The sequence below is a fragment of the Balaenoptera musculus genome, chromosome 9, assembly GCF_009873245.2.
Source record: "Balaenoptera musculus isolate JJ_BM4_2016_0621 chromosome 9, mBalMus1.pri.v3, whole genome shotgun sequence".
Taxonomy (NCBI): domain Eukaryota; kingdom Metazoa; phylum Chordata; class Mammalia; order Artiodactyla; family Balaenopteridae; genus Balaenoptera; species Balaenoptera musculus.
The window spans coordinates 1,069,813-1,088,625 of NC_045793.1; the positions used below are offsets into that span (position 1 = coordinate 1,069,813).

General features: G+C 54.4%; 1 protein-coding gene across 1 annotated transcript in view; it reads left to right on the plus strand.

Annotated features, from left to right (window-relative positions):
• Positions 1–18,813, plus strand: part of PTPRN2 (protein tyrosine phosphatase receptor type N2) — a 717,039-nt gene that overhangs the window by 589,541 nt on the left and 108,685 nt on the right. Inside the window, exon 13 of the mRNA XM_036863887.1 lies at positions 17,213–17,425. Coding sequence (XP_036719782.1) covers positions 17,213–17,425 — 213 coding nt within the window. The remainder of the gene's footprint in view (positions 1–17,212; positions 17,426–18,813) is intronic.

The window sequence follows — 18,813 nt, forward strand, 5'->3', positions numbered from 1 at the left end:
TCCAAAGACAATTATTATTATTGAATGAATAATAATTACTATTACGGGGAGGCTGGGAAGAGCCGATGGCGCCCTCACTGCTCACCCGGGGCTCGCAGGGTCTGTGGTGAGAAACCGAGTTCTCCCTGTAAAATGGCATGTGTGCACGTCTGTGTGTGCACATGCACACATATGTGTGTGTGTGTGTGTGTGCGCGTTTACTGATGTTCTAGCCTTGACCAGCTTGGGACACTTAGTTTACCTCTCAAAATTTTGGTTTTCTCATCTGTAAAAATAGAAATAGCAATGCACCAATCTGGGGCTTCTGGGGGGCCTCCAGGGGCTCCATGAGCCCCACGTGGAAAGGCAGCAAACAGGGCTCAGGTCGCTCAGCCCTGCTCATCCTGGTGTCCTCTTCTCCATGTGCACAAGTACACACGTGTATGTGAGATGGCGGTGTCAGATGCTGTATGCACTTGTGTACAAGATATATGTGTACGTGTGTGTGTGAGATGATGTGCGAGAGGATGTGTGTTCACATGGGAGGTGATGTGTGTACATGTATGTGAGAGGACTGCATGCATGTGACATGGCTGACACGTGTTGTAGGCGGTGTGTGACTGTGTGAGGTGGTGTGTGCCTGTAGGTGAGATTGTGTGTGTGCCTGTAGGTGAGACGGTGTGTGTGCCTGTAGGTGAGACTGTGTGCCTGTAGGTGAGATTGTGCGTGTGCCTGTAGGTGAGATGGTGCGTGTGCCTGTAGGCGAGATGGTGTGTGTGCCTGTAGGTGAGACTGTGTGTGTGCCTGTAGGTGAGATTGTGTGTGTGCCTGTAGGTGAGATGGTGCGTATGCCTGTAGGTGAGACTGTGTGTGTGCCTGTAGGTGAGATTGTGTGTGTGCCTGTAGGTGAGATGGTACGTGTGCCTGTAGGCGAGATGGTGTGTGTGCCTGTAGGCGAGATGGTGTGTGTGCCTGTAGGTGAGATGGTGTGTGTGCCTATAGGTGAGATTGTGTGTGTGACTGTAGGCAAGATGGTGCGTGTGCCTGTAGGTGAGATTGTGTGTGTGCCTGTAGGTGAGATGGTGAGTGTGTAGGCGAGACGGTGTGTCTGCCTGTAGGCAAGATGGTGTGTGTGCCTGTAGATGAGATTGTGTGTATTCCTGTAAGCGAGACGGTGTGTCTGCCTGTAGGTGAGATGGTGTGTGTGCCTGTAGGTGAGATGGTGTGTGTGCCTGTAGGTGAGATTGTGTGTATTCCTGTAGGTGAGATTGTGTGTGTGCCTGTAGGTGAGATGGTGCATGTGCCTGTAGGTGAGATGGCATGTCTGTGTGTAGGTGAGATGGTGAGTGTGTGTGTGTGGGTGAGAGGGTGTGTGTGCCTGTAGGTGAGATGGTGTGTGTGCCTGTAGGTGAGAGTGTGTGTGTGCCTGTATGTAAGACAGCATGTGTACCTGTAGGTGAGAGTGTGTGTATGCCTGTAGGTGAGATGGTGTGTGTACCTGTAGGTGAGAGTGTGTGTGTGCCTGTAGGTGAGAGTGTGTGTGTGCCTGTAGGTGAGATGGTGTGTGTGCCTGTAGGTGAGATGGTGTGTGTGCCTGTAGGTGAGATGGTGTGTGTGCCTGTAGGTGAGAGTGTGTGTGTGCCTGTAGGTGAGATGGTGTGTGTGCCTGTAGGTGAGACTGCGTGTGTGTGTGTAGGTGAGGTGATGTGTGCACGTTTGTGAGAGGTTAACAAATCTGGAGCACCCAGTTATTCTGAAGGCAAGGGATTCAACATAGGGTTTCAAATAAGAAACTCTGAGCTGAAAGCACGGGGGCTGGGGGGAGCAGTGTCAGGGGCGGGGGTCTTAGATGAGGAGCCAGTACTGGCAGCCGACACAGGGGCCTGGTGTGGGCAGCCAGGAAGCAGGGTGCTCTGAACACACCAGCTTGGTTGGTTGGAGGAAAGGGAGCCAACCTTCGATGGATCTGGGGAAGAGTTGGTGCAGGTCATAGTGAGAAAAGAAGGGGGTCAAATGGATTGAGGGGAGGATCCTGAGGACACAGGGCACAGGACGAGCCTGCATTGGTGCAGGTGGGACCAGGAGTGAGGTCAGAGCACATTGTGGCCTGAAAGAAGGGACAGACCTGATCACAGGAGGACAAAGCATAAGAAAGCCTCTAGCCTCACCCCAAAGAAGGACATTCAGGACAGAGAGGCCGTTGTCATGGAAACCGGGACACCCAACGGAAGAGAAGGAACTGAGTCTATTCTGAACATGCTGAGCCCACAGGGCCTCTTCTTCTCCCGACTGTCACCTGGGGAAGCCACCCTTCTCCCCACCGTGCCAGTGTGGCTGTCACATTTAGGCACTGCTTTTGTAAATGGCCTTTTAAAAAGTATTCTTAATGGTCAGAAGTGATCTTTCTTTAAAGGTTTATTTTATTCTTAAAAACACTCAAGAGCCATTTGGAAATAAGAACAGTGAAATAGGGGGTGATCAGGTTAAATAATAGGGTCTTGGAGGAATCAGAAGTACAAAATGGTTAGAAAACGTAAAACTAGATTTCTAGTTTTGTTTGAGCATATCTCCAGATAATTCTGAATGAGAACTTCAAATATGACAGAGAAAGGTCGAAGTAAATATGTAACTTCCTAAGGTGTTTGAACTGAAAGATCTCAGGAGACTATATATATATATATATATATATATATATATATATATATATATAGGAGTTTTGCAAGAATTTTTAAAGCTGTCTCAGTACATGGTAGCACCCTGTGTAAGATTTTCTGCTGATTTGTATCCTACTTGTTAAAATGTGAATGCACATAATGCTGCATCCACAGAGAAGATTCAACCGTTTTTTATTCAGTTGGCTCTTCGGCAGCTATGGGTGAATTCATACGGAATTCTGAAGGGCCATTACTGGATTTCTCGGAGTGACAGCTAACCCTGAACATTCTGGGACTGATCCATGTTGTGTCAGAATGACAAGCCGCTGGCTGTTTCCAGAAACTTTGTCCCCATTAGATCTCAATACTTGTACACATGTTTGCAATGTAAAATCAGAAAATATCACTTTATAGTGATTCCTCTTCTGTAGGCTTCAGGTACTAAGCCAAACTTGTCAGGCTGTGACAATTTTACATTTAATGGGAGCCTGTTTTCATACATTAAAGCATACGTCAGTGTTTTCCTTAAAAGTATATGTGAACAGGAGAAAGCTGAAATGCATAATTGTGAAATAAACATTTGCTTGAATTGTTGTTCTACTTTTAATTCCAAAGCAATTTCAGGGAAAAAAAAATGTTTCCAAACAATTATAGTGGACATGTACTATGTAATTGACAAAGTATGTGAAAGCACTTTTAATCCAAAAAGAGAGAGAACCCACACATTCTTCATAGCACTATTGTGTTTCATCTGTAGATAACGGCATGATTAAACCATTTTCAAAAAAGTTAGATTCTTGTTCAAGTGGTAATGAGTCTTTCTTGCAAACATTCGCTCTAAGGAATTTTAGCTCAGTTTTGTGAAGAAGAATAAAATCTAGTCATGAACATACAATATATTTACTATACTGGACATAAATTATTCAATATGTATTTTATAGCATTATTTTGTAAATAATAAAAGGTTCGATCTTTACAAAGAGGGAAATTGAAAGTAATACACCTTCTAGACTCTGGAATCTAGAGAATAAAAAACAAATTAAACTGTAGGGAGACTGCTCTGTTTGTAAACATCTGTCCGTATGAAGAGTTTTTCAGAATGCTACTCTTAATGGACAAACCATTAATAGTAATAATCAGGCTTTGAAGCTTTTCTTGTCCTTACAGGAATTGTAATTTCAAAGTTTGAAAAAGAAAATCTAAAAAAAATTCCTACATATTTGTTAACGAATCCTTCAAGCATAAATTCTGTCTGAAATACATTTTTTTGGTTTTAATACAATGGTTTCATGTGATCCTCTTAAGCCATTGGAGGGAGTAGCAACTCTAGTTCATAATAGAGTTCCTATTTTTGTATTTTGAAAATTCTAGATCAATCTGAAGATGAGCCAAGATGAGAATAATAAAAGCTGAATTACGTTGGTGATTTTCTTTCTGTTTTGAGGAAAGAATTCACATTTTTCTTGAAATAAAGTGAAATATTTGAACCAATAATTTTATTATTTCTCCATTCCTCTCAGTTTTAAAGATTTTATAGCAATATGTTAAAGTTGCTAAACACCCCAGTTGGTGAATTTGATTGTCCTGCTTCCAATATGCAAGGGAGACTGGTGAGGAATCTACTCAAGTGCAGCCCCTCCTGTTGCAATGGACTTGGCTTCTGTCTTCATGAATCAGGACTTGTCATTAGTGTCTAAAACTCTTCCAAATATTGTCCTTGAAAATATTGCTCTTCACAACTAATGCAGTTCAATTGAGTCATCTCTACTGACCTGTGCAAGCATCCTTTTTAGAAAATTATCTCAGTGACAGTTACTGTTTCACTAGGAGGTTGACCAATAAAACATCTTGCTTTTCAAAATTCATTCATTGATATAAAATGTTATTTTCTTTAACATTATATCGGTATGAAAATACAGTATACACATAGCTACAATATTAAAAGGATCAAATTTCATTTTTATAATTTAAAATCATTTTTATAAATGGATTTACAAATCAAAAGTATTTTAAATATAATTCATGTACCATTATATTTTTTTAACAAAATTGATTCAGATTTTCTGAAATCAAGCAAGTATCCCAGAAGGTCTTTTTGCCACTTTCTATCTTACCATAATATTGAAAATTCCTGACCTAGGTGTTGTTTTGCTTTATAATAATCATGTTTCCCATCACAGTCTTTCTCTATTTTGTTTTAAAATACATTTTCTCAAAAAAATAAAATAAAATAAAATACATTTTCTCTGATAATTTAGTTCATTGGAAATTTATTCTAATCAGTTAAATGTGTGATCTATAACAGTTTGGTGCTTCCTAAGTTGAAAATGAGATTTTTAACACAGAACATTAGGTTTTACACATAACAAATGTGAACTGCACTTTAAAAGAAGTCTTAGCAAGATCAACATATCATTTTAAACCATTTAAATTGTTTAGATATTTTGTAGGTCTTGGTGAATTTTACATATACTTCTTATTCATCAGCTAAACAATCCTGATTTCTATATGAATAATATACGCATCATATATAAATGATTTCAATCAACATGCCTCTCAAAAACATTTTGCATCATGTTTAAAAGTTTCCTCTGAAAATGTCATTGAAATTGTAAACTGAAATTTATTATTAAATGAAGTCTAAGCTCTCATGACAAAAAAAACCCCTAACAGCCCCATTCATTCTCCAAGATATTAGCTGAACCTAGCCTTACATTATTGTCAAAACACTTTCCTACTAAAGTATTTTTAAGAATTGAAAGATAGATACATTTTTCCTGCCCTGGATATAAGGAAGAATTTTTAAATGGAAATAGAATGAAAATCTGGTGGATTAATTTATCAGTTTCTGAAACAGACTAGAAGAATCCGAACCTAAAATATAAATACATTCTTTTAATGAATTTCCTGGGCAACCCGTTCATGTTTAAGCTCTGAGAGTGAGGGTTCCGGACTCTGGCGCTGCATCTTGGGAGGGCCGGGAGGAAGGGGTGGGAGGACTTGACAAGTCCCGACCCCATGAAGGATACACTGTGTGGTGTGCACCAAGGCGTGGGTGAGAAAACAGACTTTTCTGCTCATAAAAACCTGCATTAAGAGTTTAAGGCCCTTCTAACTGTTTAAAAAGTGACCACAGGCAAACTTAAACTGTGCCACCATTGTGCCACCCACCCTTCCTTCTTGAACGCACAAGAAAGACAGGGCACTAAATTCAGATTAAATCGGGAATGTGCTGCTCTGAGGTTGGAAGTGAAACCCTTTGGGACAACTGAAAAGCTAGCTAAATAAAATGAACGTATTTGCTTATTATTTACTTATTTAACATGTCATATCGTGTTTGTATGGAAAGCAGGACAGTATCTGACTTGGAGCTGCACGCCCTCTCTGGGGTCGCCGACCCTCTGACCGCCCCCAGGGGCCCTGGACGACGCGGCCAGGGTCCTCCTCGCGCTGTCTGTCGTAGAGCCAGGGTGGCCGCGTGGGGTCCGCGCCACCGTGGTGACTGAGGGACCGGACCGGGCCTCCCCTCGGGCCGCTCCCCTGGCCATCCGAGCAGAGTTCTCACACCCGGTTGTGGCTCCTGGAGATCGAGGGCAAGGAAAGTGAGAGGGGCGTGCAGCGGGCGGCCGGCCGGCGAGGAGGGTGCCGCCGAGGCCGGGCCCCTCGCGGGCTCCCGGAGCCTCTCGGCGCGTCACCGCAGATGGGAGCTCGGGCAGGTTCCCCTCCAGCGCGGGTGAGCAGGCCGGGCGCTCCCCGAACCGGCGCGGTCCCCGGCCCCGCGAGCCCCGCTGCCCCCGCGCCAACCCCAGGTGCGCCTGGCGGACCCCTGGCCAGCCGGGGAGGGAGGCGCGGCCGCAGCGGCCGCCCGGCCCCGGCCCGGCGCGCCGCGCCCCGGGAGGCACCGCGCTGGGTCTCCGTGCAGATGCACCGACCGCGCTCACTCCCGCCAAGTCCCAGGGCCCTGTTAGCAAGGCGGGCGGGCCGACAGCGAGGGCCGGGCGCCCAGGTGCCCCCACGGCCGAGCGCGGGGCCTGGGCACGTCCCCCTGCCCGCCCCCGTCCCCCCTGCCCGCCCCGTGCCTGGCGCGGCGTCCCCTGACCGCACGGAGCCCCCAGCACCTCAGAAAAGGCCGGCCCTCCGGTCCCGGAGAGGCTTCCCTGTCCCCGGCCCCCGGCGTCCGAGATCCCCCCACGCGGGCCGAGGAGGCCCGGCAGCCCACTCCCCCGCGCACAAGCGAGCGCGCGCGCGCACAGGCGGTTGCTATGGAGAGGCCGGTTCCCAGCCAGGCTGAGGGCGGCAGGTCCCCTCCCGCAGGCCTCCCCTCCCTGCCGGCCCCTCCGTCCGCAGTCCTACCCCCGCCCCCGGCCGGGGCTCTCCGGGGCCCCTCCCGCCTCCTCCCCTTCCCCCTCCTCTTTCCAGGAGGTACCGGGCCGACCCGGGCCCCCCGGAGGGCAGCAGGGAGGGACAGCCAGTCGGGTCTTGGTCCCCAGGTGGCGCGGGGCGTGGGCTCTGGGGATGGGAGCGATCGGGCGGCTCCCGGGAGGCCCGGCGGGTGGGCAGAGGACAGGGGCTCTGTAGGCCCTGACCCGGCGTGGGGACGCGAGAGCAAGGGTGGCTCCCCCCGTCCTGGCCTGCCGGCTGCCCGGGGGCGGGGTGCGCCGTGGTGGGTCGCTGGAGTGGAGCCGCGGTGCCCCTGTGGCCGCCCCGAAACTGAGTTTCCCCTCGAGCTTCTCGAAGCCCGGCGAAGCGGCCAGCAGGCCTCCAGCCCCCGCGGGCTCGGGCCGCTCAGGCCTACCGAGCCCGGGTTCTCGGAAGCGCTCGACTTTCGGCCCCTAGAAATAGCAAATGCAAGTAGATCTCGGCTTAGGCCTTCGGTCAGAGGAAGCGAGTCCTTCGGACACTTTAGACAGAGGCAAGCACTTCGCAGGCACTCGTGCCCGGAGCCCTGGCCCGGGGAGGGTGGGCCGGGGGGGCGGGCGGTTAGGCACTTCTGTTTCCGCGAGGGAAGCGCGACGGCGGGGACCCTCGGCGCGGGGCAGGTCTGGGGGCAGCGCCCGGGGGAAGGGAGGGGGGAAGCGGTGCGAGCCCGCCCGCGGGACCGACCGGGCTGGGGGCGGGGGCCGCGGCTCTCCCTGCAGGGGCCGGAGCGGGCCCCGGGGCCGCCGGGTGTGGGCAGAAGGGGCGTCGGGCGAGGAGGGGCCGCCCTGCTCCCGCGGGCCGCCGTCTCCAGCTGTCCCGAGCGCGGGAACAATGGGGAGGCGGTGGGAGAGGGGGACTGGGAGGAGGGCGCCCGGGTTTCCAGAAAAGGAGAAACTAAAGAGCCCTCCACAGACTGTCATCTGCATGTGACAAGATCTCCCCCCCCACCACCACTCCTTTCTTTCTTCCCCTTGTGCCTGCAGCTGTGGGCCTCGAGAGCGCATTGTACGCACAGATGTTGGGTTTCAGCTCTCGCTCTAGGCTGCTCGGCGGGGGTCGCCGCGCACCGGGGGTGCCCCGACCTGTGGCTGCGACCAGGGGTCCAGAGCTGGGAGTGGGGAGAGTGGGGGAGAAAGGGCGGGGGAGAGGACGCGGCTGCCGCGAGTCCGCGGGAGGCCGCTCACCAGGCCCAGCCGGTCTGGTCGCCCCCCAGGTCCCCGCTTGGCCTCGGGCGCCGCCGGCCCGACTCTGAGTCGCGCCCTGGGCCCGCGCCTGGGGTCGGGGAGCTTCGGGAGGAGCGAGCGACTAGCTGAGAGCGCGGCCTGCGACCCCGCTCCGCTCCTCCTGCGGGGCAGTGGGCCCGGCCGGGCCTTTGACCTGGGGAAGCGAGGACAGCTCGATTCCTTCGTTTCCCCGCCATCTCGGTCCGATGTTTTGGGCTGGCGGCCCGCATTTCGCCTGGACCAAATCGTGGCAAAGTTCTCAGCAGTTCCTGCGTCCGGCAAGGCGCTTTGTAGGCGCCTTCGAGACCTAAACACTCGAGCGGGATTCCTATAAGGGGCGGGGGGCGGGGGCATTTACTTGCTGATTTGCCCGGCGTCATTGGCCAGCTTCAATTTGGAAAGGGAGCAAAAGGCCCCCAGGGCAAAAGTGTCTAAACTAACTCGGAAGAAGGATGTGTCCTGAGTTTTTCTCTTGCAAAGAGTTTCGACGCCACCCCTCCCACAGCAGAGGTCACAGCAGGGCCGTGCAGGTTGACATTTTTTGCCGTGTCCCCTCTCCCCCGGGCGCTACCCTGAACTTGCCCAGTCTGAAGTGCGACTCGAACGATGAAAGGGAGAAAGGCTGAAAAGAAAGAAAAGGCGAAGGCCCGGGCTGCCGCGCTGTACAAATGACTGACAAAGCCGATGTCCATTCATACTCTCGGGCGGGAGAGGGTGTTTGGAGAGCCGCGGCCCCTTAGCCAATTGCTGTCAGCAACCTGTGTGTGGGGGGGGACATCGCTATAGCAACCGGTGGCTGGGCCGCGAGCCGCGCCGCCGCCGGCTGGGTGCGCGCCGGGCCGGATATAAGGCGGGGCGCGGCGGCCGCGCTGGATGGAGCTGCGCGCGCGGCCGGTGGCCCTGCGGGGACCGTCCCGCGCCCGGCCCCGCGCCCACCCTCTCCGCGCCCTGAACTGAGCGCCTTGCCCTGGGGCCGGGCCCCGGCGGAGCGCACAGAGCCCGGCCGAGCGGCGGAGCAGAGCTGCGGGCTCCGAGCTGGTGCGGCCGCCGCCACGGCCCGTGGAGCTGCGGCGCGCAGCACCTTTGTCTCCGCCGGCTGCCGGAGAAGTTTGTGGTCAGAAGCAGGATGGCCCCGCTCGTCTGTGGCTCCGGCCCAGGGAAAAAGGCTGACGGCGGTGATGGCGCCGCCGCTGCCCGCGGCCGCCGCGCCCCGAGGCCGTTCGGCCGGGCACACGTCCTCCTCTCTTCCGGCTTGGGCGCCCGGCGCCCGCCCCGCTGCAGGTAACCAGGGGCGCGGGGCCGGGGCGTGCCGGGGCGTGGGCACTGGTGGGGCCGTAGGAGAAGGGACAGGGGCCGGGTTGGGGGCTGAAGGGAGTGGGAGAGACCCACCGAGGGCATCGCCAAGGCATGTAGGTGGCGCGGCGAGGAACCGGAGCTGGTAAGGGTGGAGGGTGCGCGCGGGGCGGGGGGCGGGGGCGGGGGTGGGGTGAGGGGCTCGGATGGGCGACCTGGGCGTCGGAGAGCCCAGTCCGGGGGCTAACTGATTCGCAGCAGGCCGCCTGTCAAGTGCTCTGTTTGGCTGGGGAGGTCTGCGTCTGAGGTCATCCCCCAAGTGGGTCAGGGGTGGACATCCCTTGGTGACCCGGTCGGTGGCAGTCCCACCCCACAGCTCCCCGCGGAGACCGCCGGGGCTGGGCTGGGGCCACTGCCTCTCGGACTCCGCATCGCCAGCCACTCTGGGCGGTTCGGACCAGCAAGAGGGCGAGGGCGGGGGCGGGGGCGAGGGCGGGGGCGGGGGCGAGGGCGGGGGCGGGGGCGGGGGTGGGGGTCGCAGATGGGGAGGGTTGTGGGAAAAGATGAAGGGCAGGATGAGCAGCCGGCGTGGAAAGGAACCAGCGTGGGAGCATTTTCCCCGCAGCCCGTTTTGGGGCGCTCTTCGCCCTCCTTATCGGGGCCGGAGCGCGCCTCTGTGCTGTCGAGGCGTCCCAGTTAGAGGACGCTGGATGGGCACCCAGGGGCAGGTGGGGCCGTGTGTGAGAGTGCAGGGTTCTCTGAACTCCCCGGTCCGGTGGAGAACGCCTCCGAGCGGCCACCTCCCCTCCCCCAAAAGGAAGCTGCGCTGTCTCGGCGCCCTCCCCGGTGGGGCGGCCGCGCGCTTGCCAGAGAAACTTCTGACGCGGAGCTGTTTGAAGGAGGGACTTTATTGACTACCTGTGTGGTTCTGAACTGGGACTTGCTTCGGGGTTTTAGAGAAGCCTCGGTCGGGGCAGTCGGGCAGACCCCCGAACTAGGGGTTGAAACCTCAGCAGAAGAGACCTTGTAGAGCCGGAGACGGACTCCCGCCCTTTTGTGTCATCAGTGCTCAGAGGTCGCTCCACGCTGGACGGCTGGGGGTGTCTGTCACAGTCACCAGTGCCTACTGCACCCCCAAACGCACAGCCGGAGGGTGGCCAGGAGCCAACGGCCGCAGCAGGCACGGTGCCCCCGCCAACCACCCAGCTCCCCGGCCCCTGCCCCCGCGTCCTCCTGCTCTGGGGTCCAGTGGCCCCGCTAAGTCCGCAGACAGCGGCCCCTGGTCAGCACCGGGGAGCCTCCCCGCCTGGGGTCAAGGGCGCTGCGGGGCCCAGTGGTCTTCGGCAAACCGGCCTTCTGTGGATGAATGCGAACGAAAGTGCGAGGCGGTGAAGGTTTGCGTGCAGGAGGGAGGCGGAAGCTCCCGTCTCTTTATCAGCCCCGGAGGGGCCGCCCGCACGCAGCTAAGCACACCCCGCTTGGCTCCCGAGACGGGCGGCGAGGTGAGGCAGGGGGCCTGTGCGGCTCCGCGGGGCCCGGGGTGGGCGGGCGTCGCTGGGCACACCGATCCTTGCCCCGCGGCCGGCGCGCTTTGTGGCGGGAGGGGCTGGGCCCCCCGCATTGTCCCCGCGGGAAGCGGGCTGGGGCCGCCTGGGGACCCCTCCGCGCTGTGAATACCGCGGCTCCCAGGAGCCCTCGACCCTTTGTGTCCGGCGCTGCGGTCCGACCTTTCCCACCTCGGTGCGGATCGCGTACAGGAGAAAGGCGGGAGGGACTGGGAACGAGAAGCGAGAAAGCCGGGGCCTGTCGAGGGGGAGCGGCCGAAAACGGCCGTGCGCCCCCGGGGCCCGCGCTCGGAGCGGCGCCGCGGCCGGGTCCTGACCCGCGACGCCAGGCGAGCCTCCCGGAGGCGGCTTCTAAGCCTCCGCGAAGGCGAGAAGCAGAAACCCCAGTGCTGAGAAGGGCTTGCTTCTTGCGGAGGGAAAAAAAAAACTCCTTCCAGAGCACGGGTGACCCAGGGGACGCCTGACCCCGGGGGCGCGCGCCCGGGCCTGGGCAGGCCGCGGGCCGACCGTACGCTTCTGCAGCGCGGGCCCCCGGCCGCGCTTCAAGCTTATTGGTCGGGTTTGAGTTTGGATGCGATAAACATGCCGACGGAGCCTGAGAGGTGGCCGGGCCGGCTTTCTCCCTGGCCCGGCCACGTCGGTCCCTTCTCGGAGGGTCGCCCTCTGTTTCCCCCGAGACAATTTGCTGCTTATCAAGCTCTGCTAAAAATTAGTTCACACGGGGGTGTTTTTCCCACTTTAAACATAAATATCGTAAATCTTCCCTGACACCTGAAAACAGAGTATTTCCCCAAAACTGATCTTCTAGGAGTGCTTAAAGATGCAAACAGACAATTTATGTTTTGTGTATTTACTTTTATGCCTATGCCTGAACAAAACCTCACAAATAGACGATTTTAAAACAGTGTATCCCCACTTTATTTTCATTGAGGTTTATATTTAAGAATAATTGTTTCTTGGAGATTGTTTTCTTTTGCCCATATAAGCTTTTTTTTTTTTTTTTTGGCTACTTGAATGGCAGATTTGCAAGTACAATTTCATCTGCACAAACGAACAATAGCCTCCAGCTGCACAAAGGATTCCTCCCACCCTGAATTCAGACCGCAATGCCTCTTGCTCTGATAATAGCTTCTGAAAAGATTTTGTAATGCAGAGAATTAATACATGATTATTTCCGCCTGACTTCTCTCATTTATTAGAATTCTGTGGCCAGTTCCAAATTAAAAATAGTTCAGTTAACAGCTTTAAAAAAATACTTTTAAAATATTTTAAGACACCCCCCCAATATTTTTAAGTTTGGTCATTCCTGTGGCCTGAAAGCTGTTAAAAATTTTGATCAGCTTTAAAGTGATAGTTACTATATCTTAGTAAATATATCTTAGTAAACTTAGCATGAAATTTCCAAATAATTCTAAGATGATTCATCTGGGAAACCAAAGACAGACTTGTTTTTAACCATTCATTAGTAGTCTCTAAAATTAATTTCTACATTTTACAGAGAAAAAGATCTTTACAATTATAGTAACATAAAAGTGCAGAGGAACACGGGATAAGGCTGGGTTTGCAAATCAAATTCTTTAGAAATGATGCAAATGAAAACATCAACAATATTAGAAGTTTAGTATCAATGAAATTGCTGCATGCCTGTGCCCATAAGTTTTTGGGTACAAGTGTGTCTTAAAATTGAAGTCAGTGATTTAGATAATGAATTACTCTTGCTAACTGGTTGCATAGCACAGCCTTGGAAAAATGCTAAATTTTTCTACCCGTCAACAAATATTTTTACCATAAAGTTTTATATTTGTGTAGCTGCCTCAGTTCTCACAATCAAGTTTGGGTATACAATGTTCTTTTTTCTTCTTTCTTCTTTTATTTTAGGCTTACCACGTGGACAGCTTTAAAAAAAAGTTTTGAAGGTATTTTGCCATAAATGGCAAAGAAGATAAAGGAAGCCCCATGCACCTTCACTTATAAGCACAGATCAAAATAGTTTAAATAGGTCAGGACAATGTCTGCAGATTCTAAGAGCAATTCCACTGATTGCCTCCGTGGTCACATATGCATTTCAAATCACAGCTTTTGCAATATTTTATATTCTAAGTTCAAGGAGCTGCAGGTGGAGATGGTTGAGTGGAAGAAATATGCAATGTGCTTCAGTTTACTCTCGATGCATCTAACCTGATATAAAGTTGACTTACTCTTCCTGATTATTACAAAAATCATACTTTTCCTGCTTCTTAGTATTAAGAAGCTTGTTTTCTGCAACTTAGTATTAAGTGCTTGTATATGTGTTGCCTGCACCCTGGGGTACACAGACACCCCGTGCTCCCTGTGTGACCGGGCTGCTTGGGACGGCTGCTTCCTCCACCTTCCCCCTCACCCCTCCTCTGCTCCAAACTTTCCAGGGGGGGGGGGAGCTGCCACTGTACAGAAGGAGGCGGCCTGACTGTAAATGTCAAAGTCATAAATATTTAAACATTATTTTCTTTCAATTTCAAGTCAAGACTGGCAAGATGGCTCTAATTAGTGGAGGGCTCTCGGCAGGGCTCAGCCCCAGGACAAGGCTGCAGGAGAGCACCTGTAGTTACAGCCTCTCGGCCTGGGGGAGCAGGGACGCAGGTCACTCCTGGGCAGGACAGAGGGTCAGACTCACTTTTAAGCAAAGGCACCCATTGCTTTCTCTTAAATCTCCTGGTTAGCAGGGGTCTTCTTAAGATTTTTTTTAACTCTACAATAAAGAAAGGATATACAATGATCATAGTTATTTAAACTCAATCACTGTGCGGAGGACGGAGTTCACGCTCTTTAATTAAAAAAAAAAAAGTATAAATTTTTGTTTCTTCCGGGATTCCTCAGCCCTGACTTGCAGCCAAGAGTTTTTCCTCCCCGCTTGACCCTCCCGACAGCACCAGGTAGGACGTTGGAGTCATTGAGGGCGCCCCAAGGAAGAGTGACTTTTCGGGTTCCAACCGAGGTGCCCTGGGGCCGGCGAGAGGCAGGATTCCCAGCCGGGCCCTAAGATCCTGCGGCCTCAGCGTCACAGTGGTCCAAACCGGCGCGTCCCTCTCTGTCCCCAACAGGCTTCCTTCCTCTCCCGGTCAGATCCCTCCTCCCCGACCGCCCCCGCTGTCCAGGCCCCTCCTTGACCCGGTGCCCGCCCTCCCCAGCCTCACCAGACCCCTCTCCTGGCTGCGGGAGGACCACTGCCACCCCTTCCCTGCGGGGCAGCTCCGGCCCAGGCGGCGGGGAGCTGGACGGGACCGTAGAAAGTGGGACTCAGTGGGCGTGGAGTCCCCTCCTCTTCCCCGGGAGCACCTGGGACCCAGCGGGGGCTGCGCAGCTGGCCGGAGACAGAGCGGGGGCCCAGGGAGGAGGGACCCGGGCAGTCACTCTCCTTGACATTTTTCTTTGACCTCTGAGTAAACTCCAAGCGCTGCGTGAGGGGAGGCCGGGCAGGCCCCTTTCCGCTTCCGCGGCCGAGCAAAGCGTACGGGTCACGGTGACCGTCGGTTTCCGGCAAAAAGGGCCGAGCCGGCCGGGCGGCGACGCTTAGGCTGCCCGGCCTCCCTCCCGGGGGAGCGCCCCGCCGGGGTCTCTCCTGCCGCCCCAGACCCGGGCCAGGGTACAGTGCAGGCGCCGCTGCCGGCCTCCTTAGGGGGCCCCTGCGCGTTCACGGCCTCCCACCTGGAACCAAGCGACAACCGGGCTACGCTTGTGCCCCTTTACCCGGCGAGACCCCGCGCCTGGGCCGGACCCTGCTCAGGTCCCCAGTCCTCAGCGCGCTGGCGACCGCCCGTCGGCTGCGCACTGAGGTGGTGGCCACCCACCGAGGCGCTGCGCGTCCCCTCGGAGCCAGGCTGGTCACCGCGCGCGTGTGCGCTTCACGTCGCGGGGCAGGAGGGCTCGGGAAGGCCCCGTACCCGGGCGCGGTCAGCCACGTGGGCGCGCGGGGACCCCGGACGCCTGGACGGGCCCCCCTGGGGGGGGCGCGGGGGCCGCCGGTCGCCTGCGCCGGGGCGGACTGGGGGCTGCAGTGACGGCTGGGGGCGCCGAGCGGGGGGCTAGCGGGACGCCCCCTCCGCCGGCCGCGCGGCCTCCTTTGTTGTCGACCCCGCTCGTCTGCGGAGGCTCGGGGCCGGCCTCTCCCGGGAGCGGAGGAGCGCTAGTGGGGGGAGGGGCGCCTCGGCGGGGCGGGAACCCGGGCGGCCGGAGCCTCGCCGGCCTCTCAGGGGAGCGTCCCGGGCCGGAGGGCTTGGAGAGGGGCGCGCTCCCCTTGAACCGCCCGCGGGCGGACGGGCGTCAACCACCGGCACCGCGCGGGGGCCGAGGAGCCGGGCACGGGGGTGTCGGGCCCGCTCCCGGTCCGCCCGGGTCTCCGGCACCGCGGCCGGGCCCCTCCGGTTTATTTCTGCGGTTCGGCCTGTCGCCGCGCGGGGCGGGGACACGGTGCCGGTGGGTAGCGGGGCCGGCGGGGCTGGCGGCCGGCAGCCCTCCGGGTGACTTCTTTCTGGGCCGGGGAGGGAGGGGCGAGGGGAGGGGTGAGAGAGGATGGCGAGGGGCCTCCCGCCCGCCGCTCCCTCCAGGCCGAGGGCCGCGCGCACCGGCCGCACGGGCCGGGGGCTCCGCGCCCCGCTCGCCCCACCGCCCGGGCGTCCGGGCTCCCTCCCCCGACCCCTCCCTCCGCGCCTCCCCCTAGCGTCCCCGCGCCTCCGTCCCTCCCGCCGCCGGCGGACCTGCTGTCCTCCTCGGAGCCGCACATCCAGGCAAGAAAATCCGGCGTCTTTTCTCATTTCACCCGCGTTTCCATTAACCCAGTGCCGGCACCAGCTAATCCGCGGCACCGAAGGCAAAAGGAGGCTAATTAATGACCAGCTTTTCCAGTCAGGACCGGCGATAATTGCTTTGGTGGCCTTTATGATTACAAGATAAAAATGGCCCGGCCTGACATAAGAGGCCCTGTGTACACTCGGAGACAGGAGGAAATGAAGAGTTGGGAGGCTGAATACGGAGCAGAAAATTACTAATAGAAGAGAGATAATGAATAGGCCGGCCAGGCATTCATGGGGAAAAATCCATTTTGTTACCACGCGAAATTAGGTGGTGGAAAGGAGTTTGCTAATTGTTCGCATCTTGTAGCAACCAGGACTGGGGCGGGGGCGTGCGTTTCTATTCATTCCCCGAGTAATTGCGGAAGGGTGTGCTGGCCGGAGTCTCCATCGTCCCCTGGCGTTTTTAATTGTTGCTGATATTCCTTATAATGAAGCTAATGAGGGCGAGCACTGTGCAACTTTGTGCGCACGGAGGCTCGTGCAACGCACCGAAAGGATGTTCTTACCCACCCCCACCCCGCCCCCGTGAAGCAGGAGAATCTGCCGGACCTGGGCGCCCTTACCTTTCACCCGCTGAGAAGTGAGCTCTTGGACCGTAGTGCGTGCGCCCCTGTCTCACAGCTCCTTTCAAGGAAAAGTGCCGAGGTGCGAAGTGCGGGGTCTGTGCGGGGTGCAGACGCGGCCCAGGTCCGAGGTCTGGACGAGGGGACGAGGGGACGTGCCTTGGAAGGCGAGCGGAGGGGCTTCCGGGATGGCAACTCCCTGCAATATATCCAAGAATATTAGCCTGACGCTTCACAGAACGAGGCTCACTTGTTGGACTTCTGCTGCTACTCTTACCCACAGCAGGAGCTGGGCACCCCCATGCGATCCCTCCACCCCAGCTCCACCGTTTCCGAAGCGTCCTCTCCCCTCATACCTCTTTAGAAGGGACGAAGGCTTTATTTTACTTAAGGCAGTGAATTAGCTGCCAAATACTTTATATCGTTAAGTTTGAGAAACGGCGGCCGGTAAGAAAAAAAAAAAAAAGTGATGCCTCTAATGGCTTTCCTGGTGAAAACATTGCTGTCTGTGGTGCGCTGTGTTGAAATGACTCTAGCTTCTGGTCCGAGGGCTGCTTTTCCGGATGCCCTCGTGTTGTTGTTTCAGTGCCAGCCCAGAGCTTTACGTTTTAGGTTGCGTTTGGAAGGGATGGTTTTCAGGACTCATGATTCGCTGGGTAGTAACCTGCCCCCTCTCCTGTTCTGCAGAAAAGCAAACTCAAGCTTCTGCCTCACCAGGCAGAACGAGAGGACTCGACCAAGTTCATCGTGCTCACTCTGGTCTCCATCGTGGCCATCGTGGCGGTCCTGCTGGCGTCCGGCGTCATCTACTGCCTACGACACAGCTCTCAGTACAGGCTGAAGGAGAAGCTCTCGGGACCTGGGGGCGACCCGGACCCCGATGCCACCAACGCCTACCAGGTAAAAAGAGACTTTTCTAAGTGCTGTTTCAGTTCCGTTCACCACTGTAATGGACGGATTGTTTAAGTCGTCTCTGGCCCCTCCCCCATTCCCAGCAGTTGTTCATTTATTCATAGTTTGGGTTCTTGTGTGATGACGATTTGAAACTTCTCATTAGCATTCATGTAAATACCTTGAAACCCTAGTTTTCCTGCTCTAAATTAATCTTATGCTGTTCTGGGATGGTCTCATGTTAGCTGTGAAAGCGGGCTGCTAATTAGAAATGTGAAAAAAGGACAATACATGAATTATGTATTATCTGTTATCTTTCTTAGTTTGGCCACTATTCATAAAAAATGCCAGAGTTGCAAGATAAATTGGTTGTGCAGATGTATGAAGATGTCTCTTAAATCATCGACTTCCTCAGGGTCTTATGTGAAAAGATCCTCTGACCTGATCTGTTGCCACCTTCGCTGTTATTTGGATAAAGTGGCAGCTAAGGCTGATAGATGGAAAGTAAGCCAAGGATGTCTTCAGGAGAGCAGTGGTGGAGCCGTGCACTGGTGATGCAGAAACAGTCCAGACACACCTGGAAAAAAATTGGAACCAATGAGACTGAGGGGAGGAGATTCAGACCAAATTGGACATAAAGAAAAAAATTCACAGGATGTTTGGGAGTTCCGTAGCACACACTCCAGATTTAATAATGTTCTGTAATGAAAACACATCTTCATGCAAGCCATGCAAGCCCAGAAGATATACCAGTCAGGGCATTTGATTTCTTCTAACATAAAATATAATGCAACTCCAAGTATATTTTCCCATTTGGGAAGGTAATTTACTTAATCATCGTTTTTTGAAGTTCAATCGATATATTTTGTAAAAGGTTTTCTCCCATTGGAGTAGAGTCTTGGTTTTCTGAAGTCACATGATTGTGATATGGAGTATGTCGTGTAAATAATGCATCCTGTTTTACAGTCACGTCTATAAATATTATCATTCTGTCATCACAGTTGTGCTGCTGGGGGGCTGCTCAAGCTCTTTCTAGAACAACCCCCCCAACCAGGAGCTTGTCTGAGAGCCCCCCTGACCCTGTCTCACATAAGGTGCTGGGATGAACTGATAAGATCGCTCTGCTTAAGAGAGACCAGAAAGTACTATTTTCCCTACTTCAAAACTCTTGGTGGTGGTGTTGAATGAAGAAAACCTCTGGTTTTCTGGAGGGGGTCAGAAGCCTGGTCAGTACGATCTTTTCTTATAAAGAAACAGCAACTTCAAATGTGTGGGAGATGGCATTTCAGGGGCTAGCTTTGCTTCAAAGCAAAAGAAAAAGCACATTTGAAGAAGAAGCTTGGGAAAAAATGTCACACAAACTAGTAAGAATTTATCCAGAAATTCTATTGAGCAAG